The 26,516-nt window shown below is 38.5% G+C and overlaps 1 protein-coding gene across 5 annotated transcripts in view; it reads left to right on the top strand.

Moving 5' to 3' along the window:
• Positions 1-26,516, top strand: part of SDK1 (sidekick cell adhesion molecule 1) — a 385,608-nt gene that overhangs the window by 94,705 nt on the left and 264,387 nt on the right. For all 5 annotated transcript variants that reach the window (XM_039732208.1, XM_039732207.1, XM_039732210.1 and 2 more), the window contains exons 3-5: positions 15,157-15,316; positions 20,718-20,824; positions 24,749-24,896. In XM_039732208.1, the coding sequence (XP_039588142.1) occupies positions 15,157-15,316; positions 20,718-20,824; positions 24,749-24,896 (415 nt within the window). The remainder of the gene's footprint in view (positions 1-15,156; positions 15,317-20,717; positions 20,825-24,748; positions 24,897-26,516) is intronic.

Raw genomic sequence — 26,516 nt, 5'->3', positions numbered from 1 at the left:
AGGCATTCACTACATGGAAAAAAAACCCTAGCTCAGGCATTATCAAAGTGAACAAAAATAGGAAATTAACAATGGGTGAAAGCAAAGACTTGTTTTTAATATACTTGGCTGGTATTAATTTCAAAGGCAGAAGAATAAGGTTCAGGTACATTTAGGAACTTACAATGGAAATTCAGTTGCTTAATGATGCAGATGATTTCCAAGTACAAAGGGGGAGGAAAAAGCTAAGACTATACATTTGATTTTTTCTTTTACAATGCTTTTCCTACGTCCTTTTCTGTAGTATTCTTGCCTTCTCAGTATCTGTCTTTGAAATCAATTTCAGATGTCAGGAAGAAAGTTAAAGATGTTGGCAGTAGTTGTCACAGATCAGACTCGGATGTCTCATTAAACTGAGCAAAGGGAGAGTGTGAATCACCTTTAATTTTCAGAATGGTTGGTCTTTAATGTTAAACTGAATGTGATTGATGCCTTGCAGAGTAATATGTGATAATATTTACTGAAACTTCTCTTAAATATTTGAAGATATATTTCTGTGTCTGCCTGGTAGGAATGATTTCAGTTTCCTGTGTTCTTCTTTCCTGGCTGATGGCCTCTAAAGTGAACTTTCAGAACAAATGTAGAACAAGTCAGGCATACCCCTGTTGTGTTGATAATATCAACTTGACAAATGTATTCTGAATTTTGCCTGCAGCCATTAAAATGGAAAGCGAAGTCGGAAGTGTTTTATGGGAGGTTTTTTTTATTGCTTGTACCAGCAAATATTGTACTGGTTTTGTCAAAGGAAAACATAATTTTTATAAAGCACTTGCCCTATTGACTCCCAACTAGAACAATATATTTTAATCCATCATCATGTTATTTTTACTGCTTCATTGTTTTATTTGCCATTATTATACTTTTTCTGTTTACTTCTAAGATGATATAAACTAAAGGCCAAAAGTCTAAACTAAATAAATATTATCTTAATGCTAATTTAGGCTGACTGTTTATTAATAGAACTTGGTTTCTATATATAGTATAGACAAATAACAGAGGTTGTTCTTGAACTTTACACACACAGTTGTAATGATTTGGTTGTATACACAGAGGAGAAGGTCATGTCTGGCCATTGGTTTTTAGCCATTTGTGCCATTTTTATTAATTTTATTTGTTTTTGTAAGAAGTTGTATTTGAGATGCATTGTGAATATGAAATAGAAAGATAAAAATCATCAGCTTTTGCCAAATGCAATGGGTTGGCAAAAAGCACATGTGGGGAAGTGTCTTATGTAATTTAACTTCTTTAATATAGAAATAATAATTTTTGCTGTGAGGCTGCGGGATTGGCCTTTGTCCAATGAATGTTTCCTGTAACTGTGAAACACGTTAATTTAATGTGTTTGCACATTAAAGTGGTGTCAAAATAAGTACCTGTGGAGTACTGCTAAACAAAGACAAAAACAACTAATTTGCTTCTTAATGAGCCAGCAATAATGTACCAACATTTCAGTCTGTTTGCTCTTAAGGCAGACAGGGGTTCTGGAGGAGGCTGGTTCAGAGGTTCTCCTCCATGGAGAAGCCTTTTGAAATCCATGCTGGTGAAAGACATTTTCATAAACCACATCAGTGAAAGCTCTGATGGTGAAAAATGTGTGAATAGGAGTATTTATGTGATATACCCTTAAAAGAAGGTAATAGGAATATATAACATAAATGATATTTGGGTCAAACTATTTTTTTAGCAATTCATAGAACCATAAGATCACAGAATGGTTTGGGATGAAAAGGACCTTAAAGCTCATCCAATTCCAAACTCCTGCCATGGGCAGGGACACCTCCCACCAGACCAGGTTGCTCCAAGCCCCATCCAACGGGGACATGTCCTGGAGCTTTTTCCTGTTTTTCTCTTATTCCCACCATGGTGGGAGGCAGAGCATCCAGAGCAAGTGGAGGAGGCTGCCCTGTCACCTCCCTTACTGGGATCACTGGATTTCTGCTGTGCCAGAGTAGGGGTGTTCTGCCCTGCAACAGAACCTGCAAAATTAGCTTTGTTTGCAGCAATGTGTCAGAGCATCACTAAAGAATCACAACTGTGTTCTGTTTCAGTGACTTTCCTCCAAATAAATGAATGTATAGAAATGTTTTCTTTTGTCTGTTAAGCAAATAGCTACAGGCTTTCCTTCCTTTTGTAAATCTTTCAAAATTTAAGAAACTATTTCTGCTGTTTCTAGAGGACTTTTTCTGTCATTTGTTTGTAAAAGCTTTCTTGACTGTTAGAATGTTTTTTCATGTGGAGCAGATATATAGTTTTCTTTAGTTGGGAAGGACAGGAAGTATACCTTGATATTTTTTGGCCCTGTGGCTAAAAATGTGAGGAATTTCAGAGTCAGAAGAGGGAGAATAAGTATTGTTTGGGAGGCTTAAACCTCAAACAGCCCAGCTGTTTTCCCACTGGGCTGGCATTAGGTGCCTGGTGGAAGGTGAAGGTAACTTTGTTGATCCAGTCTCACCTATTGCTTCTCTGAAACAACTCAGTGCTCCTGTTACACAAAGAACTGCTCTTTGTTTCAAAATAACTTGAAGTTGCCAGTCCTTTCACAGAATGTAATTATTTCCTCTGGGGAAAATGACATGCCTTAGCTACTCAAAGAAAGCATTTAAAATGCCCTTTCTTGCTTTCTTTGTCCTGCAATAATCTACTTTTTCTAGGAGGAACATTTCTGCTGTCACCATTTTTCTCTGGTGTTGCTGGGTGAAAATAATCTCAGTGTGTGTCATCCTGTGATGCGCTCCCAGTAAACTCAGGTAATAATACTTCAACTATATTTATCCCTTTCTCCCACAGAGTTTAATAAAGGAAATTACTCTGATTAATAGCTTTTAGATTTAACAAATAGCACTGTTTGGGGTTATACATCCATCTGGTCCAGTTTCTGAATTGTCAGCTGATGATGTATGTGGATGTATAGAGCAGGAGCAGATGACTGGAGGGACTGGGGGAATCCTGCAGAGAATTGAGCCAGCAGATTGTTTCCCCCAGTGAGCAATTTTATGGAACTTGTAAACCCTTCCAGGGCTCACCTCTTCCAGGGTACAGGAGTGCTCCTGAGTCGAGCTTCTGGCTGATTCCATACTCCTTGTGGATATACATCTTCATTATTGCCAGCTTGGCCAGGCTCGGAGCGAGGAGCAGAGCTTTGCTCTCCATTTGTTTGGTGCTGCTAAGTAGGCTTTGGCCAGCCTGTCTGTATTTGTTGGGTTGGTCCCCAGCACGTGCTGCTGCCTGGGTGTGAGAGCAGGATTAGGATCCAGCATGGTCAGTGTAACCTGTAGGGTTTGGTAGTTTCCTCCCTGCCAGGCTGGTGCTGTGGGATGGGACAAAGCCTGGTGTTGGATTTCTGAGTGAGCACCGAGGGCTCTGTGTCAGATCTCCTGGCCAGTCTCCCACAGGCTCTGCCTTCTCCTCACTCACAGCTCCCTGTGGGATACAAAGGTTGCACGTGCGCAATTCCTACTTTTCACTTGGACAATCTTTTCTCATGGCTCGGGTCCTGACAGCTCCCAGAAAATCCTGCAGACGTACAACCCCAGGCTGGACATGAGGCAGCTGATCCCTTCTCTCGTTCATACCCATTCTCCTTTAACAGTTCAGAAGAGTTTTTGTGAAGAGAAGGCTTTAGCTGGATTATTTTAAACAAAATATTCCAACTCTGAAGACAACCTCATGACTTTTTTTGCATTAACTCTCAGCCTCATTGAAGGTGCTAACAAGGTCCTGCAGGACATATGTTAGCCAGTAGACTAAGTGGTTTCTTTTATATTGTTTTGCTTTAAAATGTTTTGTTAATTAGAATTTTGTCTTTTTCCAAGATTTGAAGGCAACTTTACAAACTTCTCTCTGACTTAGACTCACCATTGTTTTTTTCAGTTTTCCTTTTTGTTAATTATTTCTCAAACATGCTAAGACAACTCACAGATTGTAGTCATTGCTTGTTACTTCTCATAAATATTATCCAGAGTAGCAGAGCTGATGGAATAGAGTCTCCTTGTACTTCCCTGAATCTTGTGGTGGTACAACAGAGGTCTCTTTTTATTTTCTATTCAGATAAATTACTCTAAAATATAATGATTACATGAATTACTTCCAAAGGATAGCACTTCAGGTTTACATTCATTACCTTTTACAATTGGGAGAAGCCCATCCTCATGACAGTTTTTAATGCAAAAGGACTTTTTTGTCATTCTGTGAACTGGAAATAACGTATTGTGCAATTATTACTTGTGTCCTGAGAAATCTATCAATAATAGAACGAAAACAATTTCCCCTTCTATTTCAGTACATGATTATAAATTCTGTATGTATACACATTTCTGATAATGGGTTTTAACCAATATTGTATTGATTTACTGTATTACATACAGAGTAATAAATAGCTTTCAATTCTTGGGATTTCATGGTTTAATTATACTTTATGTCTTCTTTACAAATGGGGCAAATGAATAATGAGAATTAGTTACTTTGTGACCTGTATCTCTCTTCAAGATATACAAGTGCAGTAGTACTGGCTCTTAGGATGGTTTTTGACTGAGTGATTCTTTTATTACAGCTCATAATGCAGTGAATGCAGTCTTTAAAATTGATTTATGATCAAAATTTTTCATGTATATCCTTTAAAATTTTAAGCACTTTAACTGTAGCATGTTTGCAAATAATGAAGTAGTTACGAACTACTGTTTGGGGCTTTTTATCACTTTATTTGTATGTTTAGATGGAAGTACTGTGTGCTGAACATGGGGATGTGGTTCTTTAGTAAAATATATTTGAAGTTTGGGAGGTGCAATTCATTGTTCCTGTATCCTGAAGGATACCCAGATTTAATATAACAGTTCTGTACACAGGGCAGTCTGCTGCTGATGGCTGCCTGCCTTAGCATTAAAAGAAAAAAAAAAAAAACACAAATCAGCCCAAATCAAATCCCAAACTCCAGAAACCCCAAACTTCCAAAAACCCAAACAAGAAGAAAACTTTCCTTATTTTAATAAAGTTAAGATCTTATTTTCAAAACACTGTTTAAATTCCCCGTCTGCCTAACTGGGGCTTAACCCCGTCTGGCTTACAAATAAGTCTTTTATTTTTCTTTTACATATGCTTTTGATGTATGTCATCCATCAATGTTAGTAAGAACAGTAAATGCATTGATCTATTGCTGCACTTGACAAGTTAAATAACACTTTATGTAAGAAGTATTGATTTATAAAATCCAGTACATGTAATTAACATTAGAACTGTCAAAAGTTGAAAACAGTATTAACTTGCTGCTTATTTATAACCTAAAGAAAATTAAATAAAATATCTAGATTAATCAACTAACTCCTTTTCTTTGCCTTCAGATATGTCAAGCTCAGTTATGTTTGCTAGAACAGTGATATGTTTCTTCCCATTTTGACAAGAAGAAATTACATGTTTTGTTGGTATCGCCGAAAATAATTCTATAGTCTCTAGATCTGTGTATTTTCCTTGAAATGGTGAAAGAATTCCACTTGGATAGTTCTGAAAGGATTTGGTGTAAAAGACATGGAAATAAGTGGTGATATTTGGGAAAATGAAGGTGCCCAGTTTGTGTGAGGCTTCCAAAGAGCCTTTGATCCGTCCCGTTGGGAGCATCTGCACAAATACCCCGAGAGCTCTGCAAGGGTCATTCTGTGCTCTGCCTCTCACCAGGTGCCTGTCCCAGAGTTTTCTTAAGATGTGGGAATATTTCAGTCGAGTTCTGTGAACTTTGTACTGTGCTTTGTTGGCATTTCTGTCCTAATCCAGCGTCACACAAGGACAGGAACAGTCCTGTCCCTGCCCAGCATAATGTGAGCTCTGTGCTCACCACCTTCCAATTCAGTGACACCATTTACATCCTTTGAGTTGAGTTTTTTGAGGCAGGCATTACCCACTTTCTAAACCTATTTACATTTTTCAAGTTTAAGGAAAAAAAGAAAAAGAAAACTACAAGTTAGATTTAAACAAAATAACAATAGCATTGAGCAGTAGACATTACTTTTAACAAAGGCTTGAGCATGAATCATTTCCCCTCCAGCCCCCTTCATCAAAAGAGATGTGTTTATATCTTCTTTGGATATTCATAGCTGCTTTGCTATTTAGAAATAAATTCTCCTTGAGAACATAAATAGGTGCCTGACATAGCTTTCAGGTCTGGCAGTGCCTTTGCAGTTCCTTTGTTTCCTCCTGCTGCTCTTGTGTTTCTGTTCTGGTCCTTCCAGACACTCCTCAGCTGTTTATCTTTTTGATTTTATTTATCTTCTGAGAATGCCTCTTATAACACGCATGAACTTGAGGAAAGCACATTTATGTTTTCATCTTTTCTCTCCTGTTACGTGTTCTGTAGGGTTTCATCTCTCCTTCGTGCCAGTGTCAATTGGAATATTTAGAGGATATATTTATAAATTGCTGTTTAGATATCAGTGTGATCAGGCTGCCCTACAGTAGTTGGAGATTGTAGATTATGTAGCAGCAACAATAGCTTCCTTTGTGGCTAAAATAATGAAGGAAATCCTGCTATATTTGGATTCCCTTTCAGCGAGGCAGCTCTGCCTTCCACCTGCTGTGGGCTGAGGTTTAAACACTAACAAATTATTTCCTCGAGTCTCTGAGTGAGGCTCTGTAAACATCACTGTATGAAGAGAATATGAAAAGCACAGAGGTTGTGCTTTGATACCAAATTCAGAGGCTGGAGGTTTCTTTGGAGATTTTGTTTTGGTTTTCATAGTTAATGGGTTCTCTTTCATTTGCCCACTTTGTACGGATGTGCCTTTTTCTTTCAGTGCATTTGTAACTTTCTTAAAAACATCCTCATGAATATTTAAAAAAATTCTGGTGCCCTTTTTGTGGATGAACTACAGTAAACATAATTTTAGAACATCACATGTGCTTTTTGATTTCTAATCTTGCAGCAGGTAATGGCTTTAAGCTGAATGAGGGTGGCTTTAGATGGGATATTGTGAAGAAATTCTTCCCCGTGAGGGTGGGGAGGCCCTGGCACAGGGTGCCCAGAGCAGCTGTGGTGCCCCATCCCTGGAAGTGCCCAAGGCTGGGTTGGATGGGGCTTGGAGCAATCTGAGATAGTGGAAGGTGTCCCTGCCATGGTAGGGGTTGGGACTGGGTGGGCTTTAAGGTCCTTCCAACCCAAGCCATGCTGGGATTCTGTGGTATTCCATGAATTCACTAGGAATAGTGGCTGCCTTCCGATAAACAATAAGCCAATATATTTTTTTTTGCCCCAACTGAACTGAATTATTACAGGTGATCAGGAAGTGAGACTAAAACATGAGGTGTAGAAATTAAATGGGAAAAGGAAGCCTTAGTGGGATTTTAGGTTAATACATCAGGAGCTGCTTGAGGCTCAGTTAAAACGATATCAGCTCATTATTTTTTTTCTCCTTGGCTGGTCTGCTAAAGAAATCAATTTTAAGAAAAGAATAATACAATTGCATGTGGGAAAGTCTTTCTTGGTGTATTTGGGGATAACTGAGAGAGGTTTATGTTGAATTTTAATGGAGGTGTGTTACCAATCACTGTCTTTTTTTTTTTCTATCAGAATCCAGGCCCTATAAAAAGTCTGCTGTGGTTCTGTTTTGAGTGTTTCTAATAAAACTTGAGAAATCTTTTCTCAAAAGGGAATTCTTCAAGAAGTGATTGTATAGTGAATGAAAAGATGGTCTTTAAATAGATGGCAGACTGTTAGGGAGTAGATTTTATGAATACAAAGAACAGGTTATGTTTAAGGACTTTTAAGCATCTGTGATAGTAACATTTTCTTTTTTTTATCATAAAAATCCTGCTCTGGCTTTTTTCTGTTGTCTCAGGATGCAAATGGATTTTTGTAGTTCATCTAAAGCTGTTCATAGAGAAAAATGGAAGAAGGCTACGAGAGATAACAGGAAATGTTTTGCCTTAAAACAGGGAAGAAAGGTTGGAAATACCAAAACAGGTTTTACTGTAGCTAGTCACTTCATGGTGTTTATCTTAGAATTATAGACGTTTCTAGGGAATGAATTAGGATGTTTGCTCTTTTAAGCAATACTATGTGTTAGCCAAGATTTGGGAAAAACATTTGGTCTGTTTGCATCAAGAAATGAGGAGCAGAGAAGCCAACTGGAATCTGCAGTGCCATTTAGGTAATTCAGAAATAGAGAAGTGATGCTTCAATTTAAAAAAAAAAAGAATTTTTAATTAAATCTACTTAACTATCAGTCTGAAACACTCATTCTTGCCACTTGGGATTCCTATTCTATTGAATTGTTGAAAGCTAATCATAACTATACATTACAGAATGTTCAGTTTTCCTCCTGGGATGGGCTGCAACAGGTTTGCAATCTTTAGTTCAATATTTCCTCCATCCAAATCAAATATATGATTGGCAATTACCCAGTAGCTAACTTGCCAATTAGTTATGTGAGCTGTTCAAGGCAAAAAAAGAAGTTATCCATTGAAATCTTGTCTCCCTGTGAGTGTGCATTTAAAAGAAATAAATGTCACTTATTCTAAAAATATGTGGGCTTCCTCACAGAATTTGCTGAGTCCTAAAACAATTTAATTCCATCCCCAATTAAACCTCTAAAAGCACCATCCATCAACCCCAGCTGATATCTGTATTTGCATTCAGGGTTATAATAGAGGTACCCAAAAAGAAGGTTATCTTCTTAATCTCTAGGACGACAGAAATGGGCAGCTTGGGCTCATTTACTTGATGTGTGAAATTGAGGAAGAAAGACTGATTTAAATACAGTTGCTTCAGTACTCTTCCAATATAAAATCAGATATCGTCTTTGATGAAAGTTCAGGAAATCCATTTTGAGAGAATGCTTTATACCATTGTGTGAAAATTCTTAGCTGCTGCAGTATATTTGAAAAATAACCTGATATTTTAATGAAATATTCACTACGATGCATCAGTCCTTTGCAATTGAGGTTTAGAATGAGGTAGTAAAATGCAATTTAAATTTAATTGTTGGACTTGGTGATTTATGTCACACTTCCAACCACAAAAATTTGAATCTCAAAGATCCAATATTTTGGGTAAAATAGACTTCTTGCAAATCAATACAGTTAAAGTGACTGAATGCTCTAATGTATGTTTGACATTGTTGACAGTTTATGAATAGATCATATACTAACTTCCCCAGCATCTCACCAATGCATTTTAGAAGATTTGAATTCAAAAGAAGATTGATTCAAATATATCTGAGTTCAATCTGACTTTCTGGTACATTTCCCAGGATTTACTGTGTTATAATTCCAAATTCATATGCCATATAATCTATTGAAGTTCATTTCCACAAGAGAATACAACTTGCATGCAGAGCTAGCACAAGTATGCATGTATATCAGAAACTCTAAGATTAGAAAACTGAGATAGCAAGACTAAAAGATCCTTTTGAAAAGGAAATAGAGAAAAACCTTTTCCATATCCAGTTTGGGAATAAGAAGAAAAGCCATTTTCCCAGGAGGTTGCAGTTATTTGCTGTCAGAGCAGACAAACAGGGCTCGACTGTTTGTGCTCACAGCTGAACTTCAGTCTGGTCTGGAATGGATTTTGCTGTCCATAGTTGTAGCAATTTCTGTGGATTGCTGACAAGATTCTTCCTATCTCTAGTTTGAGTTTCCTGACTCCAGTTGCCATTTTACCTTTATTTTTGTATTACACATTCAATGCCCCAGACAGACTTTTTGGGATACTCTTCCCATGGCAGTCATTGTTTTCCCACCTGAGGGTGGCTCACATCTCCTTCCCTAGCAGACACTGAGAGCAAAAACATTTCTGTATTGCTGATCTCCTGGGCTGATTGTTCAGTCTCTACCTCATTTTCCTCAGAGAATTCCTCAGAGATAATTCTGTTCTTTATTTTCCTCTGTCAGCTGATCATACCTTTAGAAGCATATGAAGAAATAGTAATGTGCATCATGTTTTGGCTGGAGATTAATAAGCTAAAATCAATAGAGGTGTGCTACTTAATAAACCCATTGTGTTTTTCTTTTGAGTTTGAAAAATGTATCTCAGTCAAGACTCCTTTTTCAATATTGAACCTGTAGGGCCAATGGAGCTATGGAAAGGCAGCTGCTCACCTGGTATTTGTCAAATGATTGAGCTGTATTTGCTCTGAATTGCTGATTTATGTGCAGGTTGATCTACTTTTAATATTCAATATTAGCTCACCTAAAAATGACTTAAAAGTAGAGATGCATAACAAAGACAAATATCAGTGGCACTGGGGATTTTTCCACCTGCTCTCAGTACTCCCTGCTTTTTCCTTCCTCTGAGTGTTCAGGACCACAGAATCTTTTCTGTGAGCAAGTGAGCATCTGATTTTTCCTGTAACTGTTGGTATCCAACTTTTCTGGAGGAAAAAAAGCTGAGATTTGAAGAGGGGAGTTGCAGTGGGTTTTACTGATGAGGGTGATGTGGTACTTCTCTGGAATACTGTAACTTTCCTTTTCTCAGCAGGATAGAGGTTCTCAAGATCAAATTGTGTCTTTAATTAAAATTTATTAATTCCTGAGGGACAAGACTGTGCAACTGTGCTTTCAAGATCTTGTAAAACCTTGTAGTAACTGAAAGATCTATTTAATCTGACTTTGCTTTATGTGTTTTACAAATGTATGCTCTTCAAGGCTTCAGAATCATTAGCTGAGCCTTGTTAATTGTTAGAGGAAATGTTTGAGGTCCTTGAGACGGTGCTCTCCTGTTTCGGGAGTCACATTGACTCATGCAATCTCTATGATACTGGGGTTCCTTGGCTGTTTTATGAGTATTTACTCCTGGAATTTTTGTTGCCATTCCAAAGCTGTCCAGCCAGGCTGCCTTTTCCTCTTGCAGGTCCTGTTTGTAAATTTGTGCCTGAAGGTGATTTTCAGGGAAAACAGAGCATGAGGGAGCTTTCAGCTCTCCTGCTGGGCATCTCATCTGCCAGGGCTGGGGACAAGCCCAGGGCAGAGGACCCAGCACCATTTTGTGTTTAAATGTCAGCATCAGTCCACAAAAAGATGTCTGGGTGTTATTGAATTTAGTCCTGGAACTTTATTTTGAGGTAAAAACCATCTGAGCTTTGCATGTAGCAAAGAAAGAAACTGGATGGGCCAACCCAGCAATGTAATGAAACTCAAGAAGTTTGGAGGTACAGAAAAGCAGGGCAGAAATGCTGTGGAGCAAATTTCCAGATAATTTTGGCATATTCAGTCTTACTTCTTCTTGAGATTTATATAAAAATAAATCTGCAGCATCCTTTTAAGGACACAAATCAGGATGTTGGCGAGTTTGGTAAGCAGACTTAATGAAAATTTACTGAAGCTGTAAATATACGTGTGCCAACAGATTGGCACCTTATCCCTTTGCTCCTTCTTGCAACTCAAAAAGTTCGTTAATTACTATTACTTTTATTTTAAAATCAGCATCGCTGAAGAGCCAAAGAGGCTGGAAGTATTAACACATTTAGCAAAAGCAACAGTGTATAACATGAATGCTTACTAAATTTTTTTTTTCGTGGTTGGCTGAGAAATATTCTAGCCAGAATAATAATTGCGGTATTTTATTATTTTTGGTTTTAGGACTCAGATTGTCTTTTCATTAGTATTTTAGTCCATTCTTGGAGAGTATAAAACAAAAAATGCCTTCCTGGTTTCTAAACCCTTGGTTGGCCAAGGTTGCCCTCCTGGTGAGCCCTTTCTGTAGTTAATTACTGAGTGCAAGGATCTCATACTTATTAACTGCCCCCTTGTGCTTTCTATCCCTCAGCCAGTTATTTCTTTCCCACAACCCTTCTGAGATGGCTTTGATTTTTTCCCTGCCAATTTTTCTGCTTCCCTGGGATGCTCTATAACAACCAAACCTTTCCTTCCAGGTCCACGTTTAAATTCTGCTTTCCATTACAGCTTAAAGCTGTAAATAAAGCCCAGGGTGCGGCCCTGGCTGGATCCTGTGCCTGAGGTGTGAGCAGCTCTGTGCTGCAGAAATGCCAACGTCATCAAAGTTGCCTCTCTGCAAGGAATTTTTGCTCTGTATTTTATTTTCATTTCTGCTTTCAGTGAATATTTAGTGAGCTCTGATTGTATAATTGAATTTGATAAACTGATGGTATGTGATTGATGAGAAAGTCAGGAATAAAGGATTAGAAGATAAAATTACTTCAAGGGTTTAAGTAAATCTTCCAGAGAGCCAGGGTAATTTATAAAGCATGCTATACTCTTTATAAAAATATTCCCATAGGTCTATTAAATTTTAGCTTCTAACAGAACTGGATTGAGTTTTGAGAATCATTTTCTTGTAATAACAGCTTGATTGTGATGCTTTAAATGGGAGATAGCTCTGAGTGGGCTGTAGCATCCCTGGGTTTGGAATATTTGAGTAGGAAATATAAGGCTGAATGAAGACTTGTGGGCAGCACTTTGTCTTCCAAATGCATCATTTTTTTCTTGGAAAGACATAAGTTAGGAGTAAGTGGATAATTCAGAGTAAGTAATGAAGGAGGTTGTGCTGCTGAGTCTGTAAATCACTGAAAACAAGGATCAACAAATGACTCGGGTTGGTGCAGATACCACTTCACTGAGCTCTCCCTCAGTGATGAAACTTTCTTTGGGGAGGAACAGCTTAGGGAACTCATTCCAGGAGCCTCTGTACAAGAGCAGGTAAGTGTTGTTTTCAGGAGACTCAGCACGAATCATTTCACTTTACCAGCTGGGCTCTGTTATCTTCTCCTGAACACCAGCACTGCTCCCAGCTGCTGCTTTTCCATCTCCAGAGGAAGCCTGACACCTTTAATCTTACCAGGGCAGAATGTCTGCAGCTGTCTTGGGAGACTCCCCAAAATACCTTTGACAGGATTTAACGTTTTCTCTCTTGTTTAGAAATACCTTTGAAAAAATTTGCTCGCTGGGTAAAATAACTGTGTTTCACAGGAACATCCTCTAAATCCAACTTAAATTTTTCTTTATAACATTTAAAATATTGGTTGGTTTTACTAGCTGGGAGACAATGAAAATTAAGATAAGATGATTTCACAATAACTGCAGTCATTAAAACAACAACTACAGAGAAGCTTTGCAGAATATATTTTCAGTCATGTAATAGTGTAGAGAAGTGTAAAAAGTCTCCTTGGTTTGTCTGGGAATATCTGCTAGTTTGGAGCTGTTCCAATTTTCTCATATGTTGTATTGTTGTAACTTCCTATATAGCCTATTTAGAGAAGATACTGCTGATCTGTACTCATCATAAATCAGTTTCTTTGAAAGACAGGTTATTTAAAATGCTACAAATCAGAAAAGGGCCCTACCCCAAATACAGTTTTTAATTCAGTTTGTTAGATTGGGTTTTGTGTGATAGTTTATAAGCATTACTTTAAGATTATATGGTTTTTCTTTCCGCATAAGTGGCTGTGTTCCTGAAGTTAAATTCTAAAAACTCAGGAGACAATTTGTCAATCCAAATCATCAGATGAGTGCGGAGCAGAGGTTGATTTATGGCCCATTGCAGGAGATATTTGGCACCAGTGAGCCTGGGGCTCCCTGGCCACGCTCAGCTGGAGCCCAGCTCTGACCCTTCAGAGATAACGAGTCTGTGCTGCCACGAGCTCTGCAGCCAGAAACATCCCCTGAGCAGAGGCAGAGGGAAAGATAAAGGCTTGGGGACTTGGACATCCCCAGGCTGGACTGTGAACCCCATGGAACACCAGAGTCACTGGGAAACCACCACCAGCACCCTTTGGCCAAAGCTCCTGGGGCTGTCCTGGGCTTGGCAGTGATTCTGGGACCTGTGGGCTCAAAAATTCCAGCCAGCCTTGAACAGCACATAAGGGCACTCCAAACTGTAAAAAATAGATTAAACTCTTTAAATAGAAAATGCCTGAGTATATATAAAATGCTAAGTATGAAAATGAAATATAATTATTTAAATATAGAATTCCAAGTATAAAAATGCCTGAGATTTTTGTGTAAAATAAATGTTTGAAGGACGGTTTGCCATTTAACTGAACCATTACTTGCACTGGGACAACATTTGTGTATCTTGGGGTTTTTTCTGTATTTTATATATAAAGTACACACATACACCTTGCACAATTTAAAGAAGAGCTCAGTATTATCTACTTATTCAGTATTATTAATATTTTATATAAAATATCTGACTTTGAATATAACTCCTGAGTTTTATGTGTAATCATAAAATTCTGAAAGTGTTCCAGGCCAGGTTGGATGGAGCAACCTGGTCTAGTGGAAGGCGTCCCTGTCCAAGGGAAGGGTTGGAACTAGATGAGTTGTAACCTCCCTTTTCTGTGTTAATTTTGGTCATAGAAGGTATTTGTATGCTTCTAAAATTAAGCCTATAGTTCCTTTACAGTTACAAGTAGAAATTCGACACGTAAAGTGTGAAAAGCCTTCATCTTCCGGAGGTGACAGGGGTAGATCTCCAGCAGGTGTGGACTCAGGATAAATCTGTATCTGAGCAGAGCTTTGGCAATTTGCCCATCAAGAATTTTGCTGCTTGGAGTGTTTTATTTGTGATACACAAGAGTTTGAGATGACAAGTGACCCTTGCATATTACTGAAGTACCCTAATTCAAAAATCAGTTAGTGGCTTTAGGTAATATAATTTAACACATTTTGGTTTACAAGAACATTGAAAAATACATTAAACTTGTGAGGTGTTTTTTTCTAAATTCTTTTCCCTATCAAGAATCTTCATTTACCCTGAGACTTTTCCTGCTGTGATAGTCATTTCTATCCAAGATTACACTTCTGGTTTCTATTCAAGAAACTTTAAAAAAAAAAAAAAGCTTTGAGTGGATTTAATCCTCAGAAAGGAGAAGGGGAAAAAAAACAACTATAGGGTTGTTAACTTCCTGCCACAGCAGACAATGTTGGAATTCTCATCTGTAGAAGGAGTAAACATGGACAAAAGCTTGTCTGAGTGGGCAAGGACAAAGTTTATCAAGATCTTGGTAATTCTGCCCCTAAAGATAAAGCTTAGTTATGAATGCTCCAGTGCAAGCCTTAACTGAGTCGTGTTGTTTCTTGTTTTACCATGACCATGTTGAGGAGAAATTAGCTAAATATCTGTAGTTTCTCTTATATTTTCCTAAATAGCCTCCAAACCAATTTTTTTCCTTTGTATTTCAGGGGATGTTGCACCATTCTTCAAGACAGAACCAGGCTTGCCCCAGATCCACCTGGAAGGAAACAGACTGGTCCTTACGTGCCTTGCCGAAGGCAGCTGGCCCTTGGAATTCAAGTGGTTGCACAACGACAGTGAAATCACCTCCTACTCCAGTGAATACAAGTAAATAACATCCATATAATCACCTCTGCAAGTGGAATTGCAAAAAACAACCCCAAACCACACCCCACCCCCTCAGTTTCCCAATGCCTCAAAGAGCTTTGTAGATATAGACACAGGGGCTTGGGGGTTTCTTATGAAAGAAGAGTAGGTTTTGTAAACAGATGAGATGAGATTCCTTTGCTAAAAATGAGACTTGATGCTTCAGAACGTGGGTCCTAACATGGAATTTTTAAGTACCAGAAGTGCCTTTTGCTGGAGATGTAACTTCTACCTGTGTTTGTGATAAATAGGAGACATTCCTCAGCTAAATGTTACATATGATGTGTGAGCTCATCCTTGAACAGAGCCAAGCTCGCTGGGACTGTCCGTCTCCATCAGATCTAGAGGAATGTGCTCTGTCTTCAATTCCACACAAAACTTTCTGTTTCAATTCTAGCAATTCCAAAAGGGAGCTGATAATTTAACAAACTGCCCTTTAATGATTGTGCAGTTTGCCCCCAGGACCTCCCTCCCCATCCCACAGACATTCCATCAAACAGGAGCTAAACCACAGCGTGGCTTATCAGAGCTCATTCCTGCTGATAGGCAGCACATGGCTGGCCAAGTACCAACGTGCCAGACAGCCAAGTTTTGTCTGCTTTTCTCTAATGTGGGAGGATTGACTGGGTTTTCTCCATGCAAACAGAAATTTCTGTACCCTTATGGAAATTTAGTTTTTATGCAACTTACTTGGTGCTTTCAAATTTTGTAGAATTTGCCAGGTGAGTTCAGATGTTGTGAGGGGTGGGTATGTGACAGAGTGTGCCCAGTACAACACCTGTACCTTTTGCAAACTAAGCTAAATATTGCATTTTTGGGACACAAGGCTTAAGGTAGGGAAAAGTTGTGCTCCATTAATATAGATAGAAATTACAGTATGAGTCGGTATGCAGATAATGCAGATAATGATAGAAAGTTCTATATTGTTACACAAGGTAATACATAATTACTTTTCTCAAAGATTTTCAAAATTTTAACCTAGCATTAGTTCTGGTTTTGATATTATTTACATTTACAGAGCAGTAGGGGAACAAATTCCCTTAAAAAACTTTTTAAAACTTGTGGGGATAATTTAGCATTTCAAATATTTAGCGACTGTTTAAACCCAAGCATTTAGCTCTATCTGAAGTTACCTAGAAATGCAAGAGTTGATTTGGAGGAGCCCTCTTAGTCCTGAGTCCCTGCATCTGTTCATGGTTGCTGCTTTCAAGCCTTTGGGATGTGGATTATGAGCCACATGCACATAAAGAGGAGATTTGTGAATGCTTTCTAGAAAATGAAAAGATCTCTAATAGCACAACAAATCACAGAATGTTTGAGCATGGCTTTGTGCAAATGCCACTTGTTTTGATCAACTACAGCACAGTCAGGTGTAGTGGCTGGGTAGAGGGAGCTGCAAGCAGCCCTTGACCATGTGAGATGCTGAGAGAGAGGGAGGAAAAAGGGTGTGGGGGGACAAACACATGAACATGGAATGAACAGCAAGCAAAGGTTAGAACTCCAGCCCTGTAGGTGTGCTAGGCACTGGGAGATGACATTTCATGGTATTAGGAGAAACCTGAGTATGAATATGTGACATTTTGAAATAAGACCTGAGTGCTGTGGTATTTCTTAAACAAGTGGACATCCCAATACAAAATTGGAATTTTACTGTGTATGGCAGTGTGAGTCAGTTATTGGAACACCTTTCCCAAGGTGTGTGTGCACATACCTGCAGTCAGTCCCTTGTTTCTTATATTGCATTTAATTTGTTCTTGTGAATGTCAGGTCATGATTCCAACCATATTTATTAATTCTGTATCTTTATATTGTTCTTATTTCTATTTCTCATTAAAAGATCTGGCGCAGAGGAAGCTGCTGCTTTATGATAATAATATTGATAGAAAATATTAATTTAGAAATTGCATCCCTACTGCTACACCGCAGCCAGAGATCAGCTAAACAGGATTTTGATTCTGTAGAAATGCAAAGCTTTAAGCTTCCAAAAAACGGCATAGGTGCATTAGGATGAATAAAAGCAAGGAAAAGATATGCTCAGACATAAAAATTGCAGTTGCAAAATTTAACCTTTGACCCCATAACAGTTTGCTGTGCAGTTCTCTTGGGTAAATAGCCTGTTTAAATGCACGAATCTTCCTGAGTAAGTGACTTCTGCTGCAATTTGAATCATCAATCAAAGATTCTTTGGTAATTGATATTACTTAGTGTGTCTCAGTTAAAGTAATGTCTATATTGTAACAGGCTGAAATATATTATTATAACAGCCCAAGTGAGTAAAGAACTAATTGGAGCCTTTGCTTTGTGACATTGGTGACCCTGAGTGAGCAGCTCCTCTTTGGCTAACGAGGCTGGTTGTGTGCACAGCCCGCTGTGTACAGTGACTGTGCATACACCACTTTGTGTTAAGTATTTATAAAACAACCTTAGAAATTCTTTGTGATCTGAGATCCACTTTATGAAAACAAATCGATGCTGCTGACTGCAGGAGCAATTTTGGTCATGTCCATAGGTTAAGAGACTTTAATGTTCAGGCAGTGTCTTATTTCTGTTTTCTTTTTTTCCCCCACTTTGTTTTCTTTTGAATTAAGTTCTGGACCAGGTGTGTCTGTCATATTTGCTTTTGTGGCTGAAGATATTGATTTATTGGAATTTAAGAAACTAAGGTCATGTCTAAGCAGCCATACACTTTGAAGAAAATTACTTAAAATACCTGATTATTATGTTTTAACCATGGACACATTTCAGCTTTGCTTCTGTATTTTAAAAGTTAGATCAGTTGATCCATAACTCTTTTGTTAAAAAGCTTGAGTAGATAAAAAGTAACACGAATATCTAATAAAATACACTTAGCTTTAATTCTGTATCCATAATAATGACTATTAAATCCCATAGCCTATAGCTTCACTTTCGACTCTTAGGGCATTTAAAATTAAAATGAGGGTTTGAATTTTAGATTAGGAGTGAACTGTAAGTGTTGGCTGGGATTTCTCCTGATGCCACTCCCTCCTGGAGCTCTTTGCAGAAGGGTGATGGAGCACATCAGGCTCAGGGAGACTCCCCTTGAAGCTTCTCTTTTCCGCTTGTCACTTCCCATCTCTCTGCAGAACCTTCCCAAACTCCAGGTTCTGCTTGGCTGTGCCATTTAAAATGAGGGAAAAGTCAGGGCTGACTTTCCAAAGTCCTTGCAGACATCCCCAGGAACCTCAAGGAGCCTCCTTCCTTCCATGGGAAGATCTGTCTTCAAAGTTTGAGCATAGACAAAAATAAAGCAAAATTCTGTCTTGTCACTGAAAGGAATTGTATTAACCTTTGATTTCAGTTCATTCTGGGGAAGAAAGTCTTATTTAGAACTTAGAAAGCCTATTTATATCCCTTCGTGCCAGTCAGAAAACAAGTGGAAAGGGACAGGCATAGCACAAAAATCAGTATCAAGGCTGTTAGGTCAATAGAAAAGTAGGTTTTAAAACAACAATAAGACATATGAGGTGGATAAAGATTGTTTAAAATTGTAAACACAGAATCAAAAATTCCATTAATATTTATCCCTTGCCCAGGTTTACAATTTTCAAGTTAGTCTCAAACAGTATTAACACATGTCCTATCTCTTTTTTCCACATTTGTTATTAAATTCTTCTAATTTTGCTTGCTGTACCTGCACATTATACCCAGTAGGTCCACTGAGAATCCAGCTGCTCTAGGTTTTGGCTGCCTTGGAATTTCCAAAGTAGATGGAATTTTCACTGTAAATTTTTTAAAGATTTCATTTCTTCAGGCAACATGTTAAGAATGTTTCCTGCTGAAACTTTAATAAGTCAGAAAAGAAAACCAAAGTAGGACACTTCTGATCTAATTGATTTGTTTTGTCCTGGTGGTAGCAAAACTAACTCTGCATTACTGTCCTAGTGCAGCTGAATACTCAGGAAAGAGGCCTTTAATTTTGGCTTTATTTAATAGACAAGGTATTACCAAATAGGACACTAAATCTTTAAGGGAGAAAGGAAGATTGTTGTTGTATAACTGTTAGGTAAAAAGAGCTATAAAAATTAATCTTCAGTATTTGTCAGAATCTTCAGTTCCTTTTTCTTTTTTTTCATAATGATGTTTTACAACAATCTTCTTCCTGGCAAAGATGGAAATTATTTTGTAAGGCACTAGAGAAGCCTCCTGTCCTGTTGATTTCTCTTCTTTTGTTTTCACCTGCTCTCTCACCTCCTTCCCCATGGTGAGGCTCATCAGGCAAGAGGAAACAACATTCCTGCTTCAGAGTCATTATTGGTGTGCTGGGGTTGCTGTGGCTCCCATAAAGAGCACAGGGTGGAATCTTCCTTTTCTTCCTGCCACAGCCACGGGAGGGAATGTGCTGCTGGCTCCTGGAGAGGTCACAGCAGTGACCTGAGGAGTCACAGGAGTCACAGCACATATCCTTGGCCAGCCAGGGGCTCCTGGAAACCCCAGGGATGTGTAGAGCTTGCCCAGGTGTTGGGCTCTGGTTTAGTCCCCTGTGTTTGGTGGTGTAACCCAATTGCTGGGATGTATTTTGTGATGACACCAGAATCTTCTGCCTCCTTTGTTTTATGCTCCCTGATCCTGTTCAGGCATTAAGCTCTGCACGTGGGTGTGGACAATATATTTGAGTCTAAGAAGAAATGTTTTCTTTTAGTGGAATTAAATTTAGAAGATTAAAATTCAGCAGTTTTCCTTTTTCTTATCTTCCATAAAGACTTTCATTAATCCTGCCATAATATCTCCTGAAGGTGACTGGGGGAATATGCGCTTGTGATTAATGTTTGTTTAATGCAGGATTATCTCTATTATTCATGTGTTTTATTCCCATTAAAACTGTGCCTATCAGCTCATTTTCATGTTGAGCAATCAGATGTAGCTGAATGAGGAAGGTGAGATTACTGGACTGAGTGTTTGAAGGGCAGAGCAAACACAAAGTACAGCACAAGGTGGCACTTCCAGGATTCCTGAGTTTCAGTGGTCACACAGTGGAGCTTTCATTGGAAAGCTTTGATACTTCTTGCAAGTCTTCCTAATACCTAACCTTAAGCTTCTTGTGACTTCTCTGAACTAATTACCTGCTCTGCCTTATGAATGAAGGTAGAGAAAACTAGGGGAAAAAATTTAAGTCTGTCTATACTTGGCATTTATCATATGCAGAACTGAGGATTGAAAGGTATTTTCATGCATTTGTGTCAGCTGTTTTTTAAAAATCTGTATATAACAGACAATGCTGTAACCAAAGACCTGAGATTACACAATGAATAAATGCTGTTTGTAAGAAAAAAATGCAAGAAGCATTTAAGACAAAGTGTAAAGGAGGAGGAAGTTCTCTCTAATTGTGCCTTTTGCCCCACAGGTACATCATCCCAGCTCTGCAGAGGGCTGATGCTGGCTTCTACCAGTGCATCGTGAGGAACAGGATGGGGGCACTGCTGCAGAGGAGATCTCAAGTCCAAGTGGCATGTATGTCTGAATGGGGTCACTCTGTAACTCATTAGCTTCTTTTTGGCTAAAAAAGCCTGATGTATAATGACATTTGTCAGTCTGAACAGGTGTTAAATATCAGGCTTAACAAATTTTTCAATTACTGCCTCATAAGAATTTCATACTTCAGTTATCATCTGGAAGCAGTTCAGAGCAGTGCAACACAGCCTTTGAGCTGTTCAAAGACATGAAAATGAGATTGTTTGGAGATATCTGTAGCATGAGAGAACTGCTACACCTTATGGAATTAAGGAAGGCCATGCACAAAGGTATCAAAATTATCAAAACAGCAGCAACAACAACAAAAATTCTAGAGGAAAGCAGCAGCATCTGAAAAGGAATGGGATGGTGGAATAGCACCAGGAAGATTTCACACCTTTATCCTTGTGGTACAAAATCAGCAGTTTTACAACAAAACTTTAAAATTCTATTCTCAACATCTTTCTGAAGTAATCCCCTTGCAACATTTGCCCCACTTCTGTTTGGACTTTGCAGAATTTTTGAACTCAAGCTGCCATTTGGAAAGGTTAAGTTAGTTTTCTCAGGTGTTTGTGCTAATGAATGTGACATAAGAAATGATCACAAACCTTTCATTTCCTTTTCCTCAGTTAACCTATAGAAAATAAAATTCAAGTAACTTTTTTGGAAATAAAAACAAAATTAGGCCTTAATTATTTTTCCAAAGTAAAAGCATAAAAGAAATTTTAAGAGAGAGAAATGTATGTGCTGTGCCTAAGAAGTCTCATACTGGATCAAATTCCTCCTTGTCAGGGTGGGTAACTGGAAATTCAGTAGTAGTAAATGTCACTTGATAAGCAGAATTTAGAGACATTGAATTATTTATTAGATACCCAATTTGAAGGAACTTTTTCAAGTTAATCAGTATGTCAATAAGAGAAATTACATGAAATTTCCAGTGTTTTAAAATAAAACCAGTTGCAAATGGTGTTTTGTAAATTTTGATATCATGTTCATCAGTTTACTGCATTACAGTAGATTTTGTTTATCTGTAATGTCAGTGATATCAGTAATTTGATGTTTGGTCTCCCTATTGTTTCAGAGCTGCTGGGAGCTAAAGTAAAAATAAACTGCTGCTAAAATGGGGTTTTCCTTCCCTGACCTCTGCCAGCCCTTGTGCCCCTGCTGTCTACTGACCATGGGCTCCCTCTGACCTGGCTCAGAGCCTTGCAAGTATTTTTCCAAATACTCCTCTGCAGTTTTAGTGAATTCTGTCAGGTCACAGACGATCTGCTGCAAGCTGCTGTGAGTGAACAGAACTTTGAGTGAGGTGTGGGGCAAGCAGGGGGTTTAGAGGGGAAGGGGAGGGTGAGGTGCCTCTTCTTGTGCAGCACTGGATGCCTCTGGAGTTGCATCTCCAGGTGTGGTTTCAGGGGACCAAGGCTTTGGTAGCAGTCCCAGGGAAAAATGTGCCCATTGCCTCCTGCATCCCACTAATATTCCCACTCCTGGGTTGCAGTGGAGCTCACTCCCCTTTAGACTCAGCAGGAAAATGTGTTTGAGCAGCTGTGGGCTGGGAGACCTCTCCAAAATTTCTAGAAGAGCAACAGTTCTTTTGTTGGGCTGTTAAAGTTGTCTCCCAAGTCCTCCCTGTCCTGCTCCCTCCCCAGCTGTGCAAGCAGTTGTACTGGCACAGCACAGGGAGCAATTCCTGAGGAAGTCCTGGTGGGAACAATAGTGAGAAGGAGACACAGGAATGCTTTTCCTTGATGCTGCTGCTGCTGCTGAAGAATTCTGTCTCCTGAAATGACAGCTTTGTTCCCCTCTGAAGGCGGGGAAGGTTTTCAGTGCACAGCTCTGTCTCTCCAGGCAGGTTTGTGTGTGTTTGGCTGTTCTGGAGAGAGGAAGAAGTGCAATTGCTTACTTTTCTTCAGTTTTAGTTCCCCCTCTCTTTAATTTCTCAGTCTGCATTGCTGAAGGAGGATAAAAGATTCTCTCTTAAATCTGCCTGAATTAAGCACTCTGTGTATTAATTCATTTATTCATTTCTTTTCACTGATAAGGACAGAGGCAAAGCAAACCAGACCCTTTGTGACTTGGGAGACCTTTGGTCTTGAGCCTTTGTGACATCAGTGGCTTCTGTAGTGAAATTGCCAGTCAGATTTGTACTTTATTCCTGCAGATTAAAGTGTTCTACAAGTTTTAAATATCCTCTTTTCCTTTCACTCAGGGTAGCTACTGATACCACATGATTGTTGTCTATGTTTTAATGGTTTTGATTTAAATTAATTTATCTAAGCTGTGTGAATGTAGTGAAGTTCCTGATATTTTATCATATAATGCTTTCTTCAAAACATATCAGAAAGCGACGTTCCAAGGGGTTCCTAAAATCATCTTAGCCACTCATCAAAACTTGTGGGGATTGAAATGTTAGTCTTTTAAATCAGGATTCACAAGAAATTATATATTTTTGCCAATGAGTAGAGGATGCTTCCCAATACACTTCAACTCAAGATCTCTAGTGAAAAATTGAAAAGTGTAATTGTAATGGCACTGAGAAAGATCTGAGGTATTTTCCATGTCCTAGATATCTGAAGTAGTAGGGAACTTGTTAAATAATTAAAAAAATATTCTCAACACATGCTAACATATTACTTAACTGAATGAGAACAGATATTTGTGAGAAAACTGCTGAGTAAATCTTAATTACAGGATGGGCTTAAAAACTCCTGTATTGTGAAAACTAAAATAATCATACAACAGTGAAGTTAATTAGATCCACCTCCGCAGTTTGAAATTTCTTTTCAAGTAGCTGATCTGATTACAGTTGTAAGGAATCTGGAGCAGCAGAGGAAGTACAATGCTGATTATGTCTGAATAAATAACTTGAAAATCACAAAGATGATTAAAGCTTCTTTAAAATACCATGTGTTTTTAATTTCTGCTCTTGTTTTTTCTCTTCTCATCTCCTGCCATTCACAGACCTGATAGTAGTCATTTCTTTCTGTGTCCTTTGCATCCCTCTGTGCAGCACAGAACTTGTAGAGAACCCTGTTGTCCTCAAAAAAACAGGAATTCAGTGACAGAAGCTGGAATAGTTCTCTGTTGTGTGTGTGTCAGTTTCCTAGTTTAAATCAAATTAAAATGCAGAGAAGTTCTTTGGAGGGTGAAGGAGTAAGAGCCTACAGCCCTGTTCATTTTAATGGATAAGAATGCAGCAGAAAAGGCAATGGAAAAACAAGAAAAAAACACTCACTGAATTTCTCCAAGGTCTCCCCAGATACCTGAACTTGCCTGTGAAACAAAGCCTGCAGAGGCAAGGGTTTTGCAAGGGTAGGATCATTTCTTCCATTGAAACTTTTGTTAAAAGCTGCTCTCTAGCACTAGGGATGCACTATTGACCTTGAAGTGTCGTGCCAGAAGAGCTGAGAGCCCCCAGCATGACCTTGGGATTCCAGGATCATTTTGGGATCCTTGCCTACATCTCACTCTGTTGGCCTGGCTGCAGTGGAAGAGCTGCTTGTCTGTTTGTGTAGCTGTGGATAAAAACCAAAATGATGACCAAAAAAATATACACCATGAGCATCCCTTTGAATTGCAGGAGTTTCTTTTTTATTGTTAAGGATTTATCTGAAAAAGTCTCCAACCAAAGCAAGCAAACCTCCATTAAAATGTCATTTTCAGTAAAACCCCTCAGTTACTGCCCAAGAGCACAGGGCTGCTTGTGGGTGCTCTGTCTGTGCAGCAGCATCAGTGGGGCTTCCTTCATCTGCCTCTATAAACCAAACTCCCCAAATTCCAAACTGTCCTGTGATCTAGTGTCCCATGAGGAATTATCAGTGCCAGTGCTTGGTGGGAAACACGGTGATTTCTCTGTCTCCTGAAAAGAAATATGGAGAAAAGCAAAACTTCTCTTTTATTTATTACATTTTTTTTTTTTTGCAGACATGGGAGATTTTATGGACACAGACCAGAGAAAAACAGTGACTGAAGGACAAGCTGCTGTTCTGAACTTCCCACACATCCTCAGCCACCCGAGGCCCCAGGTGACGTGGTTTAGAGACGGGCACAAGATTATTCCAAGCAGCAGAATGTAAGTCACTTTAAAGCTCAAAATACACCCACCCTAAAATATGATTAATTATATTTGATAACACAGCTTACATTTTAAGTACACTAATTAAGGTTTAAAGAGAATAAAGTAGTCGTGTTCATACTAAGTTTGAGATAAATTACTATTTTAAGACTGTCTCTGAACTTCTGAAGCAGTTTGACAAAATAATTCATGTGGTTTTAATGGTCCTGGTGCAGCATAAGGGGCTGGATGTGCAGAATGTCTGAGCTTCCTTCACGCTATTCATTTCCATGATACATTTTGGAAAAAGGAATGTTCATCTCTCAATTACGTTTACTTGAGTGCACTAACTTATGAATTCTGAGGTTTTTTTCTTTTAAAACATGAATCTGTGGGGTTTCTTGGAGAGTTATGCTTGGTACTATTTTCCTCACAATAAAATTCTACATATTGTTTCTTCTTTTCATTATTTTTTTCCAACAATAACAATTTTATTTATTTTTTACTAATTAGCAGCTCACCCCTAATGACACAGTACTTGCATTTTGATTAGTTATTATCTCAAAGTATGCTCATTTATCCTTTTCTGAAACAGTTATGAACCATCCCATGTTTTTATCTGCAGTTCCATTCAGAGACTGAAGAATTTGGCTGTAACATTAAAAAATGTGGATTAAATCTTTTCTCATTTATTAGAAAGCTGTTGAAATGCCAGGAATTTTGCTAGTTTTTAACTGTGCATTACATTTTCGTGTGTTCAAAGGGATAGATGTGCTAGTAAATGAATGTAATGGGATATTGCTGTGTTCCAGGAGTGCTTCAGAGTTCATATTAGAAAGGGAAAACTTCTCTTAAATTTGAATTTTGCTAATCTGTACAGTATATTTTACTGCTGTGTGCCTTTTTGAAATCTGAAAGCTGATATTAGAGTAGCTTTGAAACTGTTGAAATTAGTATTGCAGGAATGTGAAGAAACAATGTAATAATTTATGAATAATTTAATAGCAATTTGATGGGAAACAGCTGGAAGATGAAACAATGGGTTCCTGGGCAATCTCCTGAAGAGAGCTAAGTGACAAATCCTGAGTTATTAACCATTAAGGATCTACTTCCCTCACTTGTGCCACATTACAAATTTTGTGTTGTTGATGCTTAGAATACACAAATCAGGAATTTGCAGATAGTGACAAGGCCTTGTTATCCTGATATCTGAGAGTTTCCTGGAACCCTTACAGGGAACAGAGCAGAGTGACCAAGGCAAGCCTTCAGTGCCTGACCATGAGATTTGCCTGATTTCTCTACAGTTTGGGAAAATTGCAAGTAGAGCTGTGTATGCCATGTTAATTTGTTAAGATAAATATCCTGATTTTCACCTGCTGTGTTTTCCTCTTGCTCTTACCCCTTTGGGATTGCTGGGGTAAAATCACCTCTAACTGTGGTGCTGCTTACAAGTGGGAGAACTGCAACACTGCCTACAGCAGGCCTGAAATACACCTCAAGGTTTCCATATAAATTCCATTTCCCTGGTCAGAAATTTTGTCTAAAAAGGACGCTTGAGGAAATTTGTCTGGCCTGTGTAGGAATCTCTGAGTACTTCTGCAGCTGAAATGCCCATGCTGGAAGTGTGAGCCTGCTTGG

The sequence above is a fragment of the Passer montanus genome, unplaced genomic scaffold, assembly GCF_014805655.1.
Source record: "Passer montanus isolate IOZ18808 unplaced genomic scaffold, ASM1480565v1 scaffold8, whole genome shotgun sequence".
In the NCBI taxonomy this organism is placed as follows: Eukaryota; Metazoa; Chordata; class Aves; order Passeriformes; family Passeridae; genus Passer; species Passer montanus.
Note: the sequence above shows the minus strand (reverse complement) of the source record. Positions and strands in the feature narration are given on the sequence as shown.